This window comes from Ciconia boyciana, chromosome 1 (genome assembly GCF_034638445.1).
Source record: "Ciconia boyciana chromosome 1, ASM3463844v1, whole genome shotgun sequence".
In the NCBI taxonomy this organism is placed as follows: domain Eukaryota; kingdom Metazoa; phylum Chordata; class Aves; order Ciconiiformes; family Ciconiidae; genus Ciconia; species Ciconia boyciana.
The window spans coordinates 81,920,940-81,943,372 of record NC_132934.1 but is presented as its reverse complement, the minus strand read 5'-3'; the positions used below and the strand labels follow the sequence as shown (position 1 = coordinate 81,943,372).

General features: G+C 40.6%; 1 protein-coding gene and 1 long non-coding RNA gene across 2 annotated transcripts in view; both read right to left on the bottom strand.

Moving 5' to 3' along the window:
* Nucleotides 1–6,062, bottom strand: part of LOC140658521 (uncharacterized) — a 36,074-nt gene extending 30,012 nt beyond the window's left edge. The window contains exons 1-2 of the long non-coding RNA XR_012044752.1: nucleotides 5,210–6,062; nucleotides 4,790–4,884 (exon numbers count right to left, since the gene is read on the bottom strand). This is a non-coding gene — a long non-coding RNA (uncharacterized lncRNA). The remainder of the gene's footprint in view (nucleotides 1–4,789; nucleotides 4,885–5,209) is intronic.
* Nucleotides 6,063–9,017: 2,955 nt separating this feature from the next.
* Nucleotides 9,018–22,219, bottom strand: KLHL42 (kelch like family member 42). Its single transcript, XM_072876944.1, has 3 exons — nucleotides 21,327–22,219; nucleotides 13,719–13,912; nucleotides 9,018–9,787 (listed from the first exon to the last, which is right to left on the bottom strand). The coding sequence occupies exons 1-3, from the start codon at nucleotides 22,217–22,219 to the stop codon at nucleotides 9,336–9,338; spliced, it is 1,539 nt and encodes a 512-aa protein (XP_072733045.1). The 3' UTR covers nucleotides 9,018–9,335.
* Between the last annotated feature and the right edge of the window lie 214 nt (nucleotides 22,220–22,433).

Sequence of the window (22,433 nt, the reverse complement as noted above, 5' to 3'; positions counted from 1 at the left end):
ACAATATATTTTGCAATCTCTTATCTAAAATACATGGTACAAAAGCTGTGGAGATGTGAACTAGACGAACTGCACTTCCACACTGGAAGTGAGGCACGTACCTCACTATTTCTGTCCAGATAACACAGCTTGAGGGAAGCCTACCCAATTTAATTTGTTCCATTGAGCAAACAGTGCTTTCAAAGTTGCAAAGTGTTCAGAAGAGGAAGATACAGAGAGCTACTTAGTAAAATTCACAGAAAGAGCTCAGAGTGATTGACTAGATCTTCTAGATGCCTACTTAGAAACACTTTCAGAAAGCACTTAAGCGCTGAACTTACGGAAACATCAGAGTCCATTCTGAAATGCTTGAAATTTAATGCCCCAATGCTTAAGGCATTGTAGAGCATGCTGAAAAACCTTTGCCCCTTTTTTCTAAGTCTCTGTCTGTGTCTACTGAGTTGCCATTGCTGTACATACCTGTGAACACTGCAATTACCAGTGTACTCTGTACCCCAATTCACATTTTCATTGCAGCAGAACATTTTCTTGGCCTTTGCCTTCATTTACTTTTAAAGCACAAACGCATTTTAATTCTGATAAAAAGACAGGTAGATTCCAGTATTACTATGCATGGTCCATGCTTGCTACAGAGGGTGGAACTCAAATCACAAACTTTCTGTCTCTGAAGAAAATCTTGAACTTCTGGTAAGACCTCCCACAGAAATCAGGAAAGAATTAATGGGCTGCTGAGTTCCTAATATGTCCCACCCTACGGCACCTGAAGGAAGTAGGTGTTAGACTGGCAGGGAAGAGCTTGACAGGGAGAGTATCCAGCTATTAATGGTGACTAACTGAGAGGCCTGAAGCCAAGGGAGACTGTTCCCAATTAAAGCCTCCCTTTGGTGAAGAAGGCCTGGCAGAAAATTAGTGATTTTTCTGGCTGCCAGTGACTTAGAGGTCCCTGATCCCAAGTGGGATGGAAGTATTTGCCTTTTTTTTTTTTTACTTCTATTGACCGTTGGAGGGGTGAGGAGCCTGCTGAGTGCTGGGCCCAGAAAGGGTGAAAAAGTTTATGTTCCTGTATGTTTATTTTGGACTTCAGGGACCATAGAGAGAGTGGAACTTTTTATGCAGTGCAGCTGGCAGAAGAAGATCACTCTAGTTTGAAGGTGTTGGAGGGTAGATGGATCAACCAAAAATCCAGAAGGAAACAACATCAGAGTTACTATTACACTATGCTACTTGGAAAGGGGATTTTCTAGGGGCATTATGGCCACACTGGTCAACAACAGTCAGTCCTCAAAATCGCAGACAGTCTTTACAACTAATCTGGAACAGCAGGTTCAAGACACTCTGACCAACTGCCCTGATGAAACCAGAGTGCCAGTAAAACCCATGCCCAGTTCCCCATAGATAGGTACAATTATACCAGGCTGATGGACAGAGGGACACTCTTGTTTCATGAGCTGCTTTGCAAACACTCAGAGGACACAGCATTAACAAGATTCATTTGAATACTCTAGTAGCAGAAACAGATTTAGAAAAAATACAAAGGGAATTAATACATAGGAAATGCAAGCTTGAACATCCTAATCTGGGGGTGTTATACGTAGATAGCTTTGGGTAAATATTTTATTTTCTGAAAAAACACAGTTTGATTATCCCAAATAAAGCCCGCAAAAATTTTTGGCTTAGGCAAATTATGAAAACCAGTTACACATACAAACTGAAGAGAGAAGGGACTATGTTTACCTGGAAATTTGCCAAGAAATAAGAGATTTGGATTCAAGTCTATCCCCTTCTTCAAGGATTTCCACTCACTACTTGGGACACACCCTTATCTTTCCTATAAAGGTATAGCCTTGAGGTGGTTTGCTCTCAAACAGTTCCTGGAGCTGTTTCACCTTGCATGGAATATCAGCCAAAGTTCCAATCCTTGTGCAAATAAATATTTTGTATTTGTATATATTGACAATGTAAAACAGGAATGATGCATGTCTGTTCCACATGACCATACTCTGAATTTTTCTGGGTATGGCATTATTATAGCATGTGAGAGAAAGATCCAAATGACTACATACTTTTTTTTTTTGAGGGGACACTGTAGAAAGAAACAAAACAAACAAACAAAATCTCATAGCACCATGATATAAAATAAAACATTTCAATCCCCCATACCACATTTCTTGGTACAAGAAAACTTAGACCAGGACACACAACAGTGCTTTACTGTTCAGAGTCATGAAGTATGAGCAATGTTTTCTCAGTGACTTCCCAACAGCATAATTGCAGAGATGTTCACCTTTCCCCAGATATTCTTAGGAAAACATCATTCTTCTGACTACTTTAGAGCCACTACATTTGAAAGACTTGTGTTAACAGAGATGGACAACTTCAACACAAAAAACACAGGTGGGGCATATCAGAGATCACACTCTAATAAGATTCTCCAGGTCTTCTGTCTATGCCTCTTCTTTCATCAGCCAATTGTACAGCTAATATCTCTTCAGATTCTTTCAGAATTAACTAATTCACTGAAATATGTGCCTAATTCAAAGCTAGTTCTTTTTATTAACATCAAAAGGCTTTGGATCAGGCCCTATTAAAAAAAGTCTCTCTGCAAGCCTATTGTGCATCTGCTATTAGGTACACAATAGGGCTTCTGTGAGTCCTCTCCCTGCCTCACCTATCATTATACATACGTTAGCAGATAACATGTCATTAAAGAGTCATAAATGTCAGTCAGAGACTCATCCAGAAAAGCTGAAGGAAGGTTTCTTGGTCTGCCAAGTAGCAGTTCTGATAAGGGATCACCTGCCCAAGCAGTGCATTCCTACCTCACCACTAACATTTTCTTCCAAATGCACAGATGCCTTGCCACAAATTATTGTGGTTGAAAGGGTTTGAGTTGCAGGGGGACAGATGGGAAGAGGGAAAAAGGAGTTGTTATTTGAAAACCATTTAAAACTTCTGCCTGCTTCTGCATTTAAAAATTGCTTATGCCTGGAGGTTAGAGAATGGCTGTTCCTAAGCATCTGTTTTCTGACTTTATCTCCACCTCTACCACCCAAAATCATGTTTTTATGGGCTTCAGAGCAGTTATCATCAATTGATAATTTACAACTGCAAAATACACATTCTTAAATGACACAGCTCTGGTCTTCACAGTAAATCTAGGCCCTACCTGTAAAAAGGCAAAATTTCCCTTACAACCAACTAAAAAGGCAAAACAATGTAATACCAGACATATGTAATATCCCTAGTAGAAAAAGAAAATTGTAATAGCAATATCCAAAGATGAAAACAGAGCCCTTCTAACATCACCTTCCAAAACACTGTTCAGTTACAAGTTTTTTAACCTCAGTGAATAGTGTAAATCTTGAAAATAGTCTAAGTTCCAAAGGAGACTAAGCTTCTTACATTTCAAACCTTGCATAGCTGAAGTAGCATCCTTGAAGAGCTAGACATAAGGTTTCCCTACCCTTAGACTGCGTAAATCCCTTATATTGTGAATACTCACTAAATAGAAGGAAGTACTCAAAATTCTACAGAACAATTTTTCAAAGCATGACCAGAAAGTTTATAGGCTAAGTCATTTTGAAGACACAAGAACTTAATATTAGGAAGATTCTTGGAAAGAGGATTTTAGGTTTTCTAATTATAGAAGGTGAATGGAGAAAAAAAGATCTCTTTCCTTGGAAAACATCTGAGGAAAAAACAGCACACGGAAGACATGGATGGACCTATGTATCCTTGGAGAAGTTGATGGGGTATCACAAAGGGGAGGAATGGGAAGATCAAAACCTACACAACAGTTAATTTTCATTTTGAAGTGTAATATTGCCAGGAATTCCCTACAGTAGAGCTCTTTATCACTCGACTTGCACTTGTTTACAGGAATCTTGAACAAGAAGGGTTGGGTATAACTCCAAAAGAGACAGGCAGCTTCCAGCATAGAGGAGGTTGACAGTTGTGTCAGAAATCTGATTTCTGCAGTGATTTTTGGACTGACTGTGTCTCATAAGTCAAAGTTGAGTTACTGTACAGTAGCAGCAGTGCATTAAAAGTTTGTTCTGGGAATGAAATTTGGGACTTGCAGTACAACATAAGCTATTATACGATCAGCTTAGCCTCATCCAAGAGTGCTACCAGTTTGGGGTGCTCACAGAGGATGATATGGTGATCAAGGCAAATGTGGGGCAGCATTAGAGCAGCATGCTAGCAGAAAAATGATAGAGCTGCGGCTGGGTAAAATCTTCATAGGCAAAAGACAGTGACTCAAAGTAAACTACTTTAATTTCTGAAAATTATTTATAAAGGGTGTCTTATCACCAGGCACACCCTTAAAAACATCTGGAGAATATCAGAGAGTGGAAAATCAACAACAGATCAAATAATCATAAATTTCAACTGAAAAATGGAGTGAAGGAAGGAGGATTCAGAGAGTTTGCATTCACTGCTGAATCTTAAATAATGGTACAAGTACCAACAAACAGGAAATATCTTTGCTCAGGTGCTGAACATCTTTCTCTCATACTGAAGCATATATGAGTTGAATATGTGCAGCACATCATGTAACTGGATACTCTAAAACTGGACACTGTCTAATCTGCCTTCCACTAGAAAAATACAGTAATTGCAGTGATTCCTTTTCTTTTGTAAGAGACAGTTTGTATTTCAGAAAACATGTTTCACTCTTCTAATCACAATAAAGAAACTGAAACTTACTTTAGAAAATACTGATATTCATAGGACATAACATCTGTTTACTGGTAATGTCAATGCTTTTAGAAAAAAATCCACATACCATATATAATTGGGATAGCAATTTTAAAGCTGTGAATGCATGATCCCTATCAGTTCACAAAATCCAGACTCCTTTTCCAAACATCACTCTCCTTTCTAGGAAAAAAAGACAGAGATTACACTGAAATAGGCTCTAAGTTGATTAGATAGAAAACAGACTCCAAGAATGGCAGTGTTAATATTGTAAAGACAGTTAAACTCTCTGTATCTTACAACATTTGTTCTGGTTCCTAAGACTTACTGTGGGGATGGGGAGCCACCCTTTGGTCATTATTGTAAATGCAAAATCAATATAACGTACCATGGATGCTGATGGTTTCTGCCCTCTGAGGAGGACTCTAGGTAGTCAATTCATTGGTAATACTGACAGATACTCCAAGGATCGTCTCTGCTTTAACACCATTTACAGTATATATCTTACCTTTCAGGGACAATAGGGATGAGTAATCTCTGCTTGTGTAGGGCTTTGAGCATGTTACATGCTAAATGTTGTCATTACACTCTGTGCCTTCCGTTCTCTATCACATTACTGACGCAGATCAATCTCCACAAACTGAATGTCTGTAGCATCATTTCTCACTAAAATGAGGATTAAAGGAAACAAAGCATTTGTAGCTTCATAGACTTCTCTTCCAAGAGCCCAAAACTGAATAAATGAAAAGGTTCAACCTGAATTACAAATTACTTTGCTTCTTCATCATGGTGATTGACAGACACAGATCAGTGTGAAAAGCAGACTAACAAACAGAAAAGACCAACAGGCTGCTACTATGTAATTTCAGCAAAACAGGCTGGACACTGATGTAAAAAGGCAAAATCCTCAAAGAATGGAAAACACAGATATTAAGCCCAAGATAGGTCAGCCGACAGGGCAGAAAGGGAAACCTATGGAAACCGGCCAAGGAGATTAAACTTAAGCCCCACACAACTCTTATTTCACATTGAAAACCACAAAGCATTCCCGGAAAGGAAGAAACTATTATGCTCTCTCTTAACCTTGATGTGAGCAACCTCCTTAAACGCTTCTCTATTTCATGAGAAGAGACTAAAGTTCCCAGAGTTTTCCATTTACTCCTCCCTCAGGACTTTGGAGGCTGTTGCGCTCTCTATTGTTCTTTCTTTCAACATGGGATCATCCTCTACCATGGCCAGCTTTTGCTGGTCAGTATCAAGTGAAATTGATCCACGAGACAGAGAAGATGAATAGTGGATATGTAAGCACCGGATAACCCAGACACAGCAGGAAAGCAGCAGTTTTGAATTTGGATACAGACTTGAGAACACCAAGACTAAGAAACTCAGGTGAACTACAGGCTATTAGGTACTGAAAAAAAAGAAAGAAACAAACAGACTGGAAATAGCCATCACTTCAAAAGAAAGGTAATTAGCAGAGACCAAAATGAGATTACTGGCTGCCTTCTATCCTGCCACTTGCCATGAAGCAGTTTTAATAACCAAGTAAACAGTTGCAACAATGAGAACATACATACTTTTTCACATGTTCAAGATGTCTTACAAACACTACACTACTACACCAGACAAACCATTTGTGTTCCCACACGATGAACATTCCTACTTACGTGTTACATTTGGGGATGAAGATGCAAAAAGGTGGAGTGATCTCTCCAAGCCTACACAGTAAGTTAGAAGCAATATCAGGATAACACAGGAATTTCCATTTGATCAGACTGCAAGGCCCCTTGGTCTACGCTTGTATTGTTGTCATTCAAAAGGAGCTTATTTGTCCTTAAGTTAAGGACCTTTTTCCTCCCACCACCAAAGAAAAGAGAGCACACTAAATCACTGAATAACATTTCCATTGGCTAAAAAGCAGCTTTTAAATTATTCTCTGTTAGTGTCTCTCAACCAGTTTTCTTTGCCCCAAAGGGTAGAAGCTGCCCAAGAGTGCCTTATGTGAAATATTAAAGTGATAGAAAGAAAATGAAAAGGGCATGGGACAGTCATTACAGTGTTTGAGTTTTTTCCTGAGGTATGGGGGCCACCCACATTGCATACTTTTCTGTAATTAATTTTGTCTAAGAAAATCGTATTTACTTTAGCCTGTAGTAATACAGTCCATTTAGATTATTACAGTCTGGTGCTCCCACTAAATCCAACACCAGTTTTGATTTGTGATTGTAGTACTGTTCGATGTCAGTATATGAGGAATTCGCACTATGGATTGACAAAAGGGTCTGATTATTTACAGTCTGAGCTGGCTTTCTCTTCTGCATTTGAGCAGGTTCTCCAGATTTTCCACTTGATCACTGGAAGCTGAAACCAACACATATAAACCCAGTGTGGAAAGGCCTCGTGAAAAAGAGTGATCACACCTAAAAGACGATGTCATAGCTTTTGGAATGACGACTGCACTGAGAAATGAATGGGCTTGAAAGGACTTGATTAGATATACCACACTTGCAAATCTGGGAGTGATGCGTTTTCACAGTTGATTTGCTAGGCAAGAGAATGCCACAACTCAGATGTGACTCCCTCCACCAGTATCGATCTGAGTTGACTTACGGATGACTGTAGGATACTGAATCTGGAACTGAAAAGAAATGAAGGAAAGCACGTAAAATAATGTGACTGAGATAATTTATCACCAGACTCTGACACACTGCTTATATTTATTCTAAAACACTTCTGAAAGAAGAATCTTGACGACAATCACCTTATTTCTTCATTGCAGAAGAGCCATTGTTTGGTCTGATACTGTTGTCAGAAGAGAACAGCTGCTCAGCGCATTGTGTTTTCAAAGGAATAATCACAGGCTTAACTCATTAAATTAATGCATACAGCTGAATGGTAGGCACTAGTTTGGGCCTAAGTGTAACATACACTGCCAGGCTGCAAAAATTCTACCCAAAAGGTAAACCCTGGCTCTCCAAAATATCTGTATCCTAAAAGTGTTCAAACCCAAATGCCCTCATTCTGGACCAGTTTCCTGGGATTTTCTGTTTGGGTTGCTATGCATGATCAGAAGCACAAAAATTATGCACTAAATGTGTGAGAGGTAATTGGCAAGGCACTTCAAGTCTGACAGCTCTTTTAGTCAGTACTGATTGCATGCAAATCCATGAAGAAGTAGGGAGTTAAAACAACCTTGAGGGAAACATTGCTGCTTCCTCCTCCTCTGTACAACAGGCACCTATCTTCAAAAGAAGATTCAGATTCCTGAATTCTAAGTTAAAAAAAAAGAAGACAACTCCACATACTAGGAACCTGTTCAGGTGAATTAAATCTCTTGTCTTCTCATGTGGAGAAACAGCTGGTGCAGAACCAGCATCCCTGCAATGTGTTCAGCACATATCTAATCTGGTTATCTCTTCCCTAAAGGCAGCCACAGTGAAAGCTTCCCATGGTGACCAAGAGCTTCTCCTTTTCCTGTCACAAGGACACACATTCCACACCTGGGCAGGTGCCTTCAGAAGATGCTTATGAACTTGTCAGTTACAAAAAGAAAACGGGCCAATCATGATTATAATTCTCTCAGGCGATAGGCAGGAACTCGGAGAAGCTCCCAGAGTATCTATTCCTGAATCCCCACAAAGGAGTATTCATGGTGACCATCTTAACGTGCTCTTTGTAGAAACAACTTTGGGTGGCAAACGTGAGGTAATCTCTATCAAGCTCCTGGTAACACAAGAAAGAGACAACATTCATGTGCACCTGCTTTGGGTTGCAACCTGCTTGTTGGCAGAAAGTCATTTACACAAATCAACCCTTCCATGCCAAATGATGGATGTCCTGGATGACGGTTATCAAGCAGGACGTGCCTGGTGCAGAATCAAAATCACATGTGCTCACGCACATTTTCCTAACATGCAGCTTGTCAGCAACTATAATTTCATCTTTAACACTCAGTAGTACAGAATAAAACAAGGTCATTAAAACTTAAAACCTTTCTGAAGATGAGCAAACTTCCCCATTTGAATTTAGTCTTTTTATCTCTACCTTAATAGTAGCAATAAATGTTGCCAACTTCCATTAAAGGAGCATCTAGTATCCAACCAGCAACCATAAGCCTCTAGGCAATTCTTCCCAGTCCCTGGCAAAGCATTTCATTACAAATAATTCAGGGGAAGTTCTTATTTCTTGATGGTACCCCAATTGCTTTGAGAATCTCACTTGTTACCATAAAAGAGATAAAAATGTGATAGTATAAACAATTTTAAACATTGTGCATTTGACAGGACACAGTTTGAGTAAAAACTGCATTTTAAAATAAATCATTCTCTTTATGATTTTCCTTAGACTTATTATTTACTTTATTGAATTATTTCCTCTTTTACCACGTATACTCCTGGTATACAATACCTGGTGGAATTTAAATCCAAAACAATAAAATTCTTAAACTGAAATCCTAAAACTGTTTCTGGAAGCATTTCTCTTAATATTGGATTTTGCAACTTTTTTAAAGAACAGAATCAGTATTTTATGCCTACGTTATGCAACCACGTTACATTCTGAAACTGGAATTATTTAGAGGAAGCAATATTTCTTCCAAGAATGATTAATGAGCTGAAAAGAAAAACCTGATGCTGTTACACTTCTCGCACATCAGGCAAATACATAGAACAGATCAGCATGTTTTGTCCAAAGGCTGGAAAGCGTCTCAGTGACTCCCAACTGTCCGTAAAGATATTATACTTAAGAAAAACACGGTGCTCCAAGCTTGTAGATAAAGTAATATCCCTACTCAATATATAGACTCCATCATTGTGGAGAGTGCAAGTCAAGTTAAGACCCGATTTTGATGTGTTCTCTTTGAGGTAGAGCCATTCTTTGGTAGCAGTGTTGTAAGACTGCACAGTTAACACGTCCTCACTTTGGCTGGATTTTTGGTTTGGTCCAAGTTCATGAATACAACCCCCTACCAGATATATAGTTTCTTCAACAGAGAGCATCTGTTGTTTGCGAACATGGACATCACAAAGTTCAAAGTTGGTCCAGGAATCAGAAGTGGGACAGTACTGCAAAATGTTCATATTCCTATCTGAAACAGAGGAGAGATATTTACAAATAAATAAATATATTAGAAGGTACTCATGGAGGAGGATTCTTCCTCCCTACAAACTGTATCAGCCATTATTGCAGATTGCTAATGTATTACAGTGCAAAAGCATAGCAGACCAGAGAAGAAATATTGATTATTGAGAACTGCAAGTCTTTGCCCTTGACAATAAAGTTTGAACATTCTGTTCCTTTGCAGAAGGAAAAATTAAGCTGCTCTGGCACATTACATGATGCAAATGGTCTGGGGATGCAGATTTTAGCAGAACAATCCCTACCTTTTAACTTATGCTTTTAATTTTGTCTCTGATTGATGTGTAAGAATTTTTTTATGAAAAGGGAAATGGAGCAATGTTCTGCTCTCCAACAGTGATCACAGATGAATCAAATTATCATGAACACAGTATGCTTCATTAATGGCTGTCAAGTGATGATTTATCATCCAAGCTTAACTTTGATACTTTGCATTTCATTCCATAAATCAAAGTTTTATGGAATAAAATTCATAAAGCTAGTTACGTTTCAACAAGTGGCATGGATGACCTAAGGGCACATGTTCAGTACCTCATGAAGAGAGAAATACACATTGTCAAAATCATTTAAGAACAGGATGCTCCAGCATCAGACAGAGGCACAGAAAAAAGCTGAAGCTGTATCTATACTTCAGTTACAGTTCAGTGGATGCACGTGTTTGCAATACTGTTGTTCTACAAAATTGTTACAATACCACCCTGATTTATAGTGCAGTGAAGAGTCTGGCTGTGTCCAAAGCTTCACTAAATTAACACAGAACGCACAGGACTCGTTAGCTAGTAAATTCAGTTTCAATCTCTGGAGACCTGAGCTTAAATCCAAACTCAAGTGACAAGCGACAACAGGTTTGCAGACTCCACCCTGGTCTTTTAATAAAATCTGCTCCATATTACAAGTCTATCCTGCATGACAATCTCCAGATGAGCTCCCAAGTGGAACAGCAGACGATGACATACTGAAAAGTTACGTAAGGGTACAGGTATAAATAGCCATAAATATAACTGGATTGTCATGAAAGAAGTGCATTAGCAGCACGATTAGGGGGGTGATGCTATAGCATTTGATTGCACTCTGATTACTTTCAGTCATTGTTTATTACTGTACATTGCCTTCCTGAACACCTAATCCACATGAAATAAAGGAAAAATAGAGGAAAAATATCATGGCAATGCTTTATGAAATTGCTGATCAAAGCTCTACATATGGATGATCTTTGTCTACAAACAACGAACCTTCTTCTGACTCATTAGGGGGGGAAAAAATCCCAACATTTCTAGTAATTAAGTTTCTACGTCTGTCTACAGCAGTAATCTTCCCAGGTAAGAAGTGCTATGGTTTGAGAGGGGGCATATGAAATGCAAGTCTATTGCGATATGGCCTTCGTTTGCTCAGTCCAGAACCTGGGTCTTTTATATCCACTGAAACAAAAAAACCCCAATACAAAACATGAACATTACAGTTCCTAACAGGGAGTTTCTATTAGGATCTAGGTTCACAAGTGAGAGCTGAGAACCGCAAGGAGGGCCTTTATTGAAGAAGTGTCACTATAATTTACAGTGGGAAATTCCAGATCCTACTGTCTTTTGGAAAGTGTAGTCTCAGGAGAAGGCTCTACACAGATCAAAAAAATAATCCACAAAACCTACCAAAACTACACCAAAATTACAGTCTTACTGAGGTATATGCAGAAATACTAAAAAAAATTACACATTAATTGCTGCATGTGTTTTATTTAGTGAATGTAGTGAAACAGCAAATGAACCTTGGCAACTCTCACATAGTTATGTCTTAACATCCTCCAACATCTGCATAACTTGGAAGGTAAATCACCAGTGTAATTGCAGCAATTCTGGTTTCTAAGTCCGATAGCTGTCCTAAGCCAAGGTGCCACAGAAAAACTAATTCTAGACCCTCATTGAGGAAAGGAACTGTATTTATAACAAGCACAGCCATTTGTTGTCCTGAACGGTCTTGGATTTAAACATAAGCCTAAATGTGCTACTTATCCACTGCTCACAACTTCATACTGTTTTATTATCCCATTTCCACTAAAAACGGCCTTTAGGAAAAGACCTAAGAAAAGATCTAGGAAAAGACAGAGGCCTGAAGGTCAGTGGCAATCCCCTGAGGTGTGGAAGAAGCAAGAGGTAACTCACTGACTATCCTTCTTCAATTGAAACCACAGGTAATACGTACCAAATAAGGAGCTCGACACAGGGCAGCAAGCCTGACTACATACGCTTTGTTAATGAATTTTAAGGGAATAGGATCTGCATCAGCAAGATGCTGATCTTCCTATCCATGACAGCAGGAATAGGCAGCCTGAAGAAAGAACAGCACAAGCACCAGAGAAGGAACTTGCAAACTACAGGGGATGCAGAAGAAAAGCTGGCACTCCTGTAATCTAGTTGCACTATAAACCAAATCAGAGCTTTTTCTTCTTACCACTTCTTTCTCTAGATAAAAATTACAAAAACCCTAACTCCGGTCTCTAGCGACAAGTCTTCCCATTACTGTCTGTTTCAGTCCCTTCTCCTTGTTCTCTGCTCTCTTGTCTCAAAGGATGTTTCCCCTTGGGTCTGACTTTTCAGCACAGCAAGTACTGTGTGCCAGACATCCTTCAGTCCTAGCGCCGGACATCAGGGAGCAATATGCATCCCAACAGATCCTTTAGTGGGGATGATCAGAGGACTGGGACTGCAGAGCACACCACAGCATCACTCTCCATATGGACACAAGCATGCCGATATCTTTTGCTTTCCTCAGTAAAGCCACCAGGTTCTGGGGCAGAATGGATCAGACAAAATGCTTTTGAAGGTTATCATTACCACAAGGACCATGAGGGGTGGAAGTGTGTCTTTTATAAACCTTATAATGGTTCAGAGCTAAAATCTGCTCAGACAGTAAAATCCACTCAGACACTAAAAGGAACGGCTTGTTCTAATGTCAGTTTAGCTTTGATTGCAGTACTCTCTGTAAAAGCTGATCCCTCTTCTAATTTTATTCTCCATTTGGAAAAAGGTTTAAAAGTACTGTGGTCAAATGAAGTGGGCAAAGGCCTAGAGACAGGAATTTAAATTTAGGAAATCCTGGTAAATACTATACATTTGACATGAAAAAAAATTGACTTCTAGAACTGAGAAAATGGTATTCTGCGCAAAGAATGGCAATATGTGCTTAAGGAATGAACTGAAGGGAGTTCTTTCTAAGTGGCTTACTTTTGGATAAAGAAAAAGAAATTGTCAGGAGAGAACACAACTTCAAATCCTTCCCTCTCTACATCCTCAGAAAACAGGGTATAGAAAGGAAGTAAGTAAAAAATGTTGGTTCTTACTTAAGCTTTTAATTAATTATTCAATTAAGTTATTTCAGCACTGAAAATCTTACCTATAGCTTGAATTTGCCTGTGAAACACTGAAATGCTATACTGCAGGGATCATGACATCTATTAATACATGAGAAGTACTAATGCAGGCAGATATTTTCTTCCTATTTTTCCTTCTGACAGTCTAAAACAGGTATTTAAAAATTGAACAAAGTGTGTCTGTTGAGACTTCTCTTTCTACTGTATGATCAAAATCTAAAAAAGGAGGGCTAAGCTGCATGCTGAAGTACCCATCAGCCTGTTCCCTCAGAATAACAGAGCCCCAGGTCCATGTAGGCCCTGAAAAAAAAATAAATACCTGATTCGTGTATGACAGAGCTATTTTTTTTTTTCCATTTGTCAATTATTTTCTACCAGTGATTTATTTCTACATGTTTTAATGAGTATTATGCAGCTTTCTACATCAGTTCAAAAGACTTCCTGGAAAAGAGAAGAAAATTAACTAGGCCTTAGAAGCAATCAGGTTAAAAAAAAAAAGTAAAAGCAAGCTTTCTACCTCGTGTAGTGTACCCTCCGATAACGTAGATCTTGCCCTTGCATTCGCAAGCCGAGAATTCTGCAAGAGGGTTTGGCATGGATGCTACAAAATTCCACCAGTCATTTTCTGGGTTATAGCACTCCACATTGGAAAGGGATTGACCACCGATGGCATAGAGCTTTCCGTTTACAGCCAAAAGCTTAAAATTGGACCTGAAAGAAAAGATTGCAGCGTTGAAATAGGTTAAAAAGATGTACAGAAAAATACAGGAGAGAAAGTTCTTCCTATACAGGCTCCAACATACTCATCATCACTTACAACTTGTACCCTCGCTTCATATATTACAGCATCTAAACCCTTCTGTGCAAGGCCAAAATTCTGTAATTACAGTGTAATTACGTAGGACAGTAACCAGTGACATTCTGGATGTTAATGATGTTGATTGCTGAGACTGATTAATATTTTATTTTGGATTTCAATCTGTCACAGTTTGAGCTCTAAATGTTTAGTTAACTAATGTGTTCAGTAGATGCCTCATTTTTACTAGGCTTTTAGTAACGTATCTTTAGTATAGAAAAACGTATTATATATACACACAGTCAAGGATATTATTTCAGTTAAAACTGCAGAATTTTCAAACAAGACTTGACGAATGCCTAAGAATGTGTACTCATCTTAGTCTGTAATATAGACTCTCTTTAATAACACTAATAAACAGAAATTTAAAGCGGTACACATTGAATCATGTTCTGCAAAGAAGGAAGAGAGAATCTCCTGTACCTTATTCAGCATTAAACTACTAAATACATCCTCCATCCCACTGAAGCAATATAGGCCTGTAAATTAATGTTCCACCCATAGCTGAACAAAATAAATTGCACTCCGCGGGCAACGCCCTGTTCTTTTCTTTCTTATTCTCTTCCATTGTGCTGTTATATGTCACGCATAGCAAAGGGCAACTTTCTAATTATTCAAGCGCAAGAAGCCTTACAGCTTACACTTTTAAGATAACATACGCAGAAACAAATGGTCTATGGATGTTAAAGGTGCAAGTCTGTAGGAAGAAATTGGAGGGCTCGAAGTTAAAGGGCTTGCGTGCTCAGCTATGCCTTCCAGCTATGGAAGCTGGTCTGATAAAAGATGAGCTCTTCCCCTCTTCAGAAACAGTCTCATTGCCTAGAAAGATTGTTCCTTCTCTACTGCTGAGCCAAATCGAAATTTTACCATGCAGGATCCCAATTAACTAAATGTGTGAAAGTCACTGGAGTCCACCAGCTCAGCATAAAGCCAAATGGGGAACTGCGCTATGTCTGTAAAACTGAAGTAGTGCTTTAGACTTGCATTGGCCTGCTGAGCAGTAAAGTGAGTTTCACTCTGCATGAATCCAAGATTCAAAACTTACCGCTAAGTAGTTTTGCAGGATTTTGTCTGGACAAAATGAACCCTGCCTAGCAGCAGACTGCCCTGCAATTTCTTTTTATTAAATATACTTGGAAAAAGAATTTGTTTCCAGATGGAATCATTTTGTTCTTGTCATCCTGATATAGCTTTGGAAATGAAAATGCTCCTTTGAAGGAATTAATTGCTTTTTATTCTTTTTTTTTTTTTTTCTGACATTTACGATTAGGTCACTCTGTTCATCTCCTCTCTACAGCAATTATGTTTTCCATCTTAGAGAATCCAGAATAACATGGCAATCAATAGCGGGTATGAAATGGGGATAATTACTTGCAAAACATTGTGATTTTCAAAGCAATGTACCTGTTCTAAAAGTTATGGTGGAAAAAAAAAATCCACAAATTAACAGAGGGACAAAACCACAAAATGTAAATGCATTTTCCAAGCAATTCTTTAAAATCTAAAGTATGTTAGCAAGTCTGTAACTCTGTGCCTATGGTGGAGATGGCGCAGGAGTTTTTGCTTATAAAATGAGTTCACACACACACAGATAGCGTTTCCCTATTCTAAGATCTTCTAGCCACTTTATAAACATGCTAAAAGTTCTGCCACAGAGGACATGAATTAACTAAACAAGTGTGTAGTGTCAGAACATTAAAGAATTCAGGTTTCCTAATTCACATGTGCTTCTCTAGTTACACTCTAATTATAGCCTCTTACTATTTTATCTGCATGAAGGTAATTTATATGGTTTTTGCTTTATGGCCTCGTATCGCTGAATTGCTTCTTGCAGCACAGGGAAAACTGTCTGGTGAAAGATGTAAAGCACAACTCTCAACTTCAATTATTCTAGAAGGAGGACACGTACATTTGTGTCAGTCATTTAACCACTTCCAACACTTGTTAAAATGGATGACATGCAGTGGAAGTATCTCAGATTTATGGAACATGTTAACTATAAGGTTCATTTTACTCAAAAGTAGCCATAAGTATCCATCAGCACACTTTATATGAAAGTTTGGACAATGGCTCAATATGTTATGAAAAACTTCTGCCATTCACCTTCCCATGCCAGTAACAGCAGGTGTTTTTATGGAGAGTGAACACTAGGAAATATTTAGTGTATTTTTATACTCTTTTAATGTGTTGGAGCAGCTGGAAACAAGGAAAGCAAACCTTGAGCAACCAGCCAGCTCTCCACAACTAACAACTATTCCATGGACTACAGCTTGGAAACCACGGAGCTGAACAGTCCGTCAGATTCAACTGCGACATAACTCCACTCATATCAGTGAGTTATCTAAACTTGGGGGATCAGAAGTACTTTCCAAATGCCAGGCCTAGTGCATATCATTCTTGTTGGGACAAGACCGGGTTTGAGCTGTCTTCTGATGTCCCTTGTTTCCCCTGAAAGGAAGCCCAGGAACACAAGCAAGAGTGAGATGTGGGCTTTTACCATAGTTTAAAATACAACATTTTTCATTCTATAAAGAAAAGTGCAAAGCATTATATGCAGGAAGGAAGAAAAATTAATGCACAGACGCATACCATCTGGGGGACAGAGTGCATAGCTTTCTCAATACAAGACAACATTCAACAACTTGCAAAAAAACCTACATTGTCCTGGATTGCATTAACAGCCATAAATGTATCTGTAGGAGACCACTATGAAAGTGGCTATAAAGAGGACGACAAGCATTCTTCTTGTTCACTGACAGATATCCTTCATTCAGTATACGACAAGAAAAAGTTAGCATAGATATAGAGAGGACTTCCTGATCAGAGGGGTAGCTAAACATGCGAACAAGTTACCTGGGAGGGAGGAGGTTGGAATCTACGTTGCTGGAGGGTTTCAAGAACAAGTTAGACACCTATTTGCAAGGTAAGCTTGGTCCTGCTGTAGAGCAGGAAGGTTGGACTGACTAACCTGTGGTTCCCTCCTGCCGAATGATCAACTTTAACCTTTAAATTTCTCACAAATCAGATGACTTCTTCATTCTAGAGTTAAAGCACTTACAACAGAGATGAAGAATCATGAAAGCACAGTAACGAAGGCAATTCCAAAGCTTTTTACACTTTTTGCATGAACCACTTCTGTTTTTACATTGCTTATATGAGTCTGCAGAGCATACTGCATCCAACCTTGAACTCTGGAAGCATGTGATACATTTATGATAAATGTGACATGAATATTTCTAACTTAAAAATTTTTGAAAAGTCTGTTTTCCCCCAACACAGAGGAATTTTGAGTGAAAAAAAATATTAAAAAATGTGGAAACAGAAGGTCTCATAAACCACTACCATTCCCCAGGAGCATCCTCTCCTATATTCCTGTAAGAGTCCTCAGAGTGGCAGCAGTTCAGGCACAGATTGCTCACAAAACCCATGTTCCACGTGCATGTGTATAATCCCAGCCAGGGGCTTACAAGGGTCTTCCAAGCCTGGAAGATTTACCTACCATGAGTGTTCTGAAGGAAAATGAAAGTGGAAATACAGCTGTAACTGGCACATGCAGCAGAAATCCTGTGAGTATATTATTTTTAAACAGCAAATTTCAACTGACAGCATCAATTTAAAGAAAAGTATGGAAAGGTATTGAAGGGCATTACTTGAACAGTCCCCAAAGTGCCTTGTTACCTTCCCGTTCCCAAAGACCACAAGTGGTCTTGGGTAACATTTACACGAAGTTTCTTCCACAAAAAAGCCCAGGTAGTTTTCTGAAGACACTATTACAAGTACAGAATTAAAAGATCTAAAAACTGTGATCTGTTTTAGTCCCTTAGTTTCTCTAAGACCGTAGGGTATGTACGGTCTTAAATACATACCTAATGCAATATAGTATTGTCCTAAATACAATATAGTATTGTCTCTAAGACCCTAGGGTATGTATTGTCTGAGACAACAGGGACTATTTATGACCGGCACCAGATTTAGCCCTCAGATGATGAGAAATTCCAGGCTCAGTCACAGGCTTCCTACATGAGCCTGAGCAAACTATTTTATCTCCTTCGTGTATGCATAAATAGGGGATAATACATTCTCAAGCTTATGTGGACATCACAAGAATAATATACAGAAGTTACCTATTGTGAACAAATTTGAAACTACCATAATAAGACCTCTACATCTAGAAAGCAAGCTGACAGCTATAACCTAAACCAGAATGACTGCTAAGTATTCAGTATACATCTGATGGCTTTTGTCTTCTACTTAGAAGTAAGTTGGGACTATTTCATCTATGCCTGTGTAGAGAATCCCAGCATCCTGGGATTCTATAGTATAATAATAGAAATAATTAAAGATAAAAATATCATAGAATTTACAAGGTTTTTTGAGGGCAGAGAACTTCTTATATTAACAGCAAATCAGCACAATTATTTCCATAACTCCTCAGCCTTCTCTTGAGGCCAATATATGCATCCATTCATATAGGAGGCCAGATCCAGATACTCTTAAAATGTTGGCTGAAGTCAAACCAATTTCAATGGGTACTAGAACCCTCCCTCAAGGTATGTAAAAAATTCATCCATGGGATGTAATTATTTCAGCTGACATAAATTCATTTGGCAGACAGTCATATGACTGTAATTCCTAAGCAGCACGCTGGGCAACTGCCCTGCTTATTTTACTACAGCATAACAAACTAAAAATACAATGCCGAGCAAACTACAGATCTAATTGCAGCACATCTGTGCGGCAGACAGGCATCAGTGCTGTTCCTGTTGAATGCAAACTAACTGATCCTAAAAATCTCCCTGCTCTTGGCTCCTATGGCACAGGCCATCCCTTCCCGTGTTCTGGCCACTAAATGTCAAGCGGGTCATCAAAGAGCTGAAATGTTATGTCAGATAGAAAAAATAATAATTAATAACTTCAGAGTTGAGACTCCATGAAGATGTTAAAGTCAAAAGCACGTTTTATGAAGGGGTCAGAAGAGTTTCCATGAAAAAAACTTCCTCTGCTTATCATTCAGAAAGCAACATACGCACTTGCAACCTTGCAATCTAGAGGCAGACATAATTCTGGGTTCTTTTTGACCTGAAATAACTACCATGAAATGTAAGAATAGAGACTATTCCAAAAATATCCATTCACATACTGCTTTTCTGCCATAAATAGCCAATGTGAAATTCTATGCTAAGGAATACCTTGCTGTCACCTGCGATGGGCTTCAAGATTAAGTTCGTATGGCAGTGCAGTTGAAAATAGTAATATAAGGAGAAAATATCCATGTGTTTATTTCAGATATAATGATTATACATCCTAGAAAAAAGAGAAAGTGTGGACGGAAAAAGGCTGATCTAGAGTTTGAACAGTCAGGTCATAAGGTGAAAAAAGGGCCTCTAAAAAGCATTTTTTAGAAAGCCCTCATTCGCCATGCTGCAGAATCATCATACATAACAACATCTCTCTTGCTATACACATCACACGAACCAATGCCAAAACCTCATAACTTGATCAATGTGGGACTTCTGTGTTTAAGTTAATTTCCATAGGGGACGCTGTGTGGGCTGACCCCATCACCCTTTCCTACTGAGGCCAAGGTGCTCTCAGTCATGCTCATGTAGGCAAGACCACCGAAGCAAGGCCGGCTAAAACACCTCAGTTCCCACAGGCGCCTTGGTGAAGACTGCTTATAGGCTCAGGCTCTAAGAAATGTGCCTGCAAGAAAAGGTGTTTGCAGTGTTTAAAAGCTAAACACTCATTTTACAGATGAAATTTTTCACAACACTATTTCAAGAAGTCAGAAATACTGAAAAAAATTGTTTCCAGTCAATTCCGATGACTGATTATGGAGGCAATCATTTTAGTGAAATTCTCGCAACAACACAGGAAGTGAAAAAAAAAAGTGAAATTGGAAAGAACTAATTTTAGGTCAAACCCCTGTTTTGGGGGGTTTAGCTGGCAAGAGCTAAATAGAGACTGGAATACAGACTGCAGTTTTACTACCCAAATACAAAGCATTTATGCCAATGGTTGGGGTCTCTGGGTGCTCCTTGAACTTACTGGATGGAGAAGAGAATTTCCATTCTACAGTGAATTTTGGCCTCCTTACTTGTTACAGAGAAGATAAAAATTTAAACACATTTTCTAAAACGGAAACAGTGAGGAAGTTCACTTTGGATAACAGAAACATTTTGTTTCAATGAAGTAAAAGGCTTTGTTGTGATAACTCTGCAGCGTGATTAAGGTAGAGCAGCCACAACCCTGGCCAGGGAGATGGCCTCTCTTCTTGGGTCTCCCTCAAGGCTAGCTCCCTGTTATTCTCGCAAATGCAAATTATAAAAGTGTTTCTAAACACTAACTTAAACATAAATGTCAAACAAACAATTCAAAAGGATACTGGGGAAAAGTGAAATTGTCAAAATGATGAATGTTTCCCATATCAGAATATTCTCATAAAGTGAGAAATTTCTCACAATCTTCCTGACACTTTTCTGGTGAATATTTCACTGAATGAAATGCAGGCCTACAAAACACACAGATTTTTATGAAAGTAGAAACCAATGAAAAACTGCTCCAACTAAAACTTTTCAGCCACTTCTAGCTCTGATAGACTGTACATCCCCACTAAGAGCAGTAAAACTTCTTGTCACGTACAGTACTGGAGTTAAAATATACCACAAAGAAAGTAAGAGAAGAATTTTATCCTTTTTTTTTTAAGCTTTGTTATTTTAGGGAGAATTTCTACTACCAGCAAGACAGCTGTTCGGAGAGACTGGCTCCTTGTATACTGCCATTTAAATGAAAAGTGGGAGCCCACCACCATTTCACACCGAGGTGCATGGTCACACATGGTGGTGAGCTGTAGCACAGTCCTCCTCTGCTGATGCCTAGCTTACGTTCTCCCACAGCTGAGACCTTAACCACCAGCATTTACGCAACAAAGTCCGGTCCTCCTCACCCTTCCCTTGCCACAGCAGCTCCCCGCGCCATGCAGAGGGGGCCCCTAAGCAGGCGACAGGCAGCAGCGCTGTGCTGCAGTGGGACGACTGCTGCCGGTAAAGACAAGGTTTGCCAGGCCTATCCGGTGGCACGCTGCCAAGCCGTGGCCAAGCACTGCGGTCCTTCCCACCACATGATGCAAGAGACATGGGTGATTCACGGCACAGAGACAGGTCTGAATCCCTTCTCGTATCGTTGAGTCCAGTCAACACCACGTGACTCAACAGGGTCTGTTTTGACAATATACATGGACACACGTGTATTTCAGGGAGCAGGAGTTACCTCTTCTGGTTCATTGAAGCCAGCTGACTCCATTCGTTTAGGCAAGGGTTGTAACAATGGGCAGCCGAAATCTCCTGGCTGGTGATCCTGTAGCCCCCGACGATGAAGAGGTAGTTGTCCAGCATCGCCAACCCGTAGCCTCGGACGTTCACCAGATCAGGGGGCAGGTTGTTGGCCAGGGGCAGCCACCTCTGCGCTTCCTCATCATACCTCAGCATAGACCAGGGGGCTTCCACCTGAGGGTGACAGCCCGGAGGCAGGCCCAGGGAGGAGGCACCCATGAAGTCCCCGATGGCCACGAGGGTGGCGGTGCCCCTCATCCGCCTCTCCTTCAAGTGCTGCTGGAGAGCGTGGGGCAGGAGGAGGTGTGGCCGGGCATCGGGCCGCCGCAGCACCTGATGGTAATGGGTGGCCATGAAGTCTAGACAGGCATCGTGCAAGTCCTGGAGACCGTAGACCTGAGCCAGGCGGTGCAGCTCGAAGCAGTTGCCCAGCCTCACCTGGGAGAGGAGCAGGCGGAGCAAGGGGGTGACCTGCAGGTAGGAAGCGGCCTCCACCAGCTCCTCCAGCAACGGGGGCTCCTCATCGCCCCCCTCCTCCTGCTCCAGCCGGGCCAGGCAGGAGGTGTTGATGAAGTCCAGCACCAGCTCCAGCCCCAGAGCGCTCAGCCCCCCGCGCAGCAGCTGCTCCTCCTGGCCCTGCCCTGCCTCCCGCATGCCCGAGCGGTAGAGGGCTCGGAAATAGTCACTCTGCTCGATCAGCTTCCTCTTGCACACCGGGTAGCACTTGTCCCCCAGCCGGATCTGCACCACCTCCTCCCCCGCACCGGCCCCATCCCCTTCTCCCCCTTCCCCCTCCTCTTCCTCCTGCCGCCGCCGCCCCGCCAGGGACATCGCTCACCCCCTCCCCTGGCCGCACTTCAGCCCGGCCGCTGCCGGCTGCGGGCAGGCTCCTCCTCCGCCCCGGCGGCCGCTGCCGGGGTGGGAGGAGCGGAGCGGAGCGGCGCCGGGCCACGCCGGGCCGGGCCGCGCCGCGCCGCGCCGGGCCCCGCCGGGGGAGGCGGGCTGGGAGGGAGGGAAGGAGGGAGGGAGGGATGGGGGAGGCGTT

What these genes read in the sequence shown, in the direction of transcription:
- KLHL42 (XM_072876944.1), bottom strand. Translation starts at nt 22,219, where the DNA reads ATGTCCCTGGCGGGGCGGCGGCGGCAGGAGGAAGAGGAGGGGGAAGGG. An exon ending in GCTTCAATGAACCAGAAGAG is followed by an intron (nt 13,913 to 21,326) that starts GTAACTCCTGCT and finishes CTTTTCTTTCAG; the next exon opens with GTCCAATTTTAAGCTTTTGG. An exon ending in CGGAGGGTACACTACACGAG is followed by an intron (nt 9,788 to 13,718) that starts GTAGAAAGCTTG and finishes CCTCTGTTTCAG; the next exon opens with ATAGGAATATGAACATTTTG.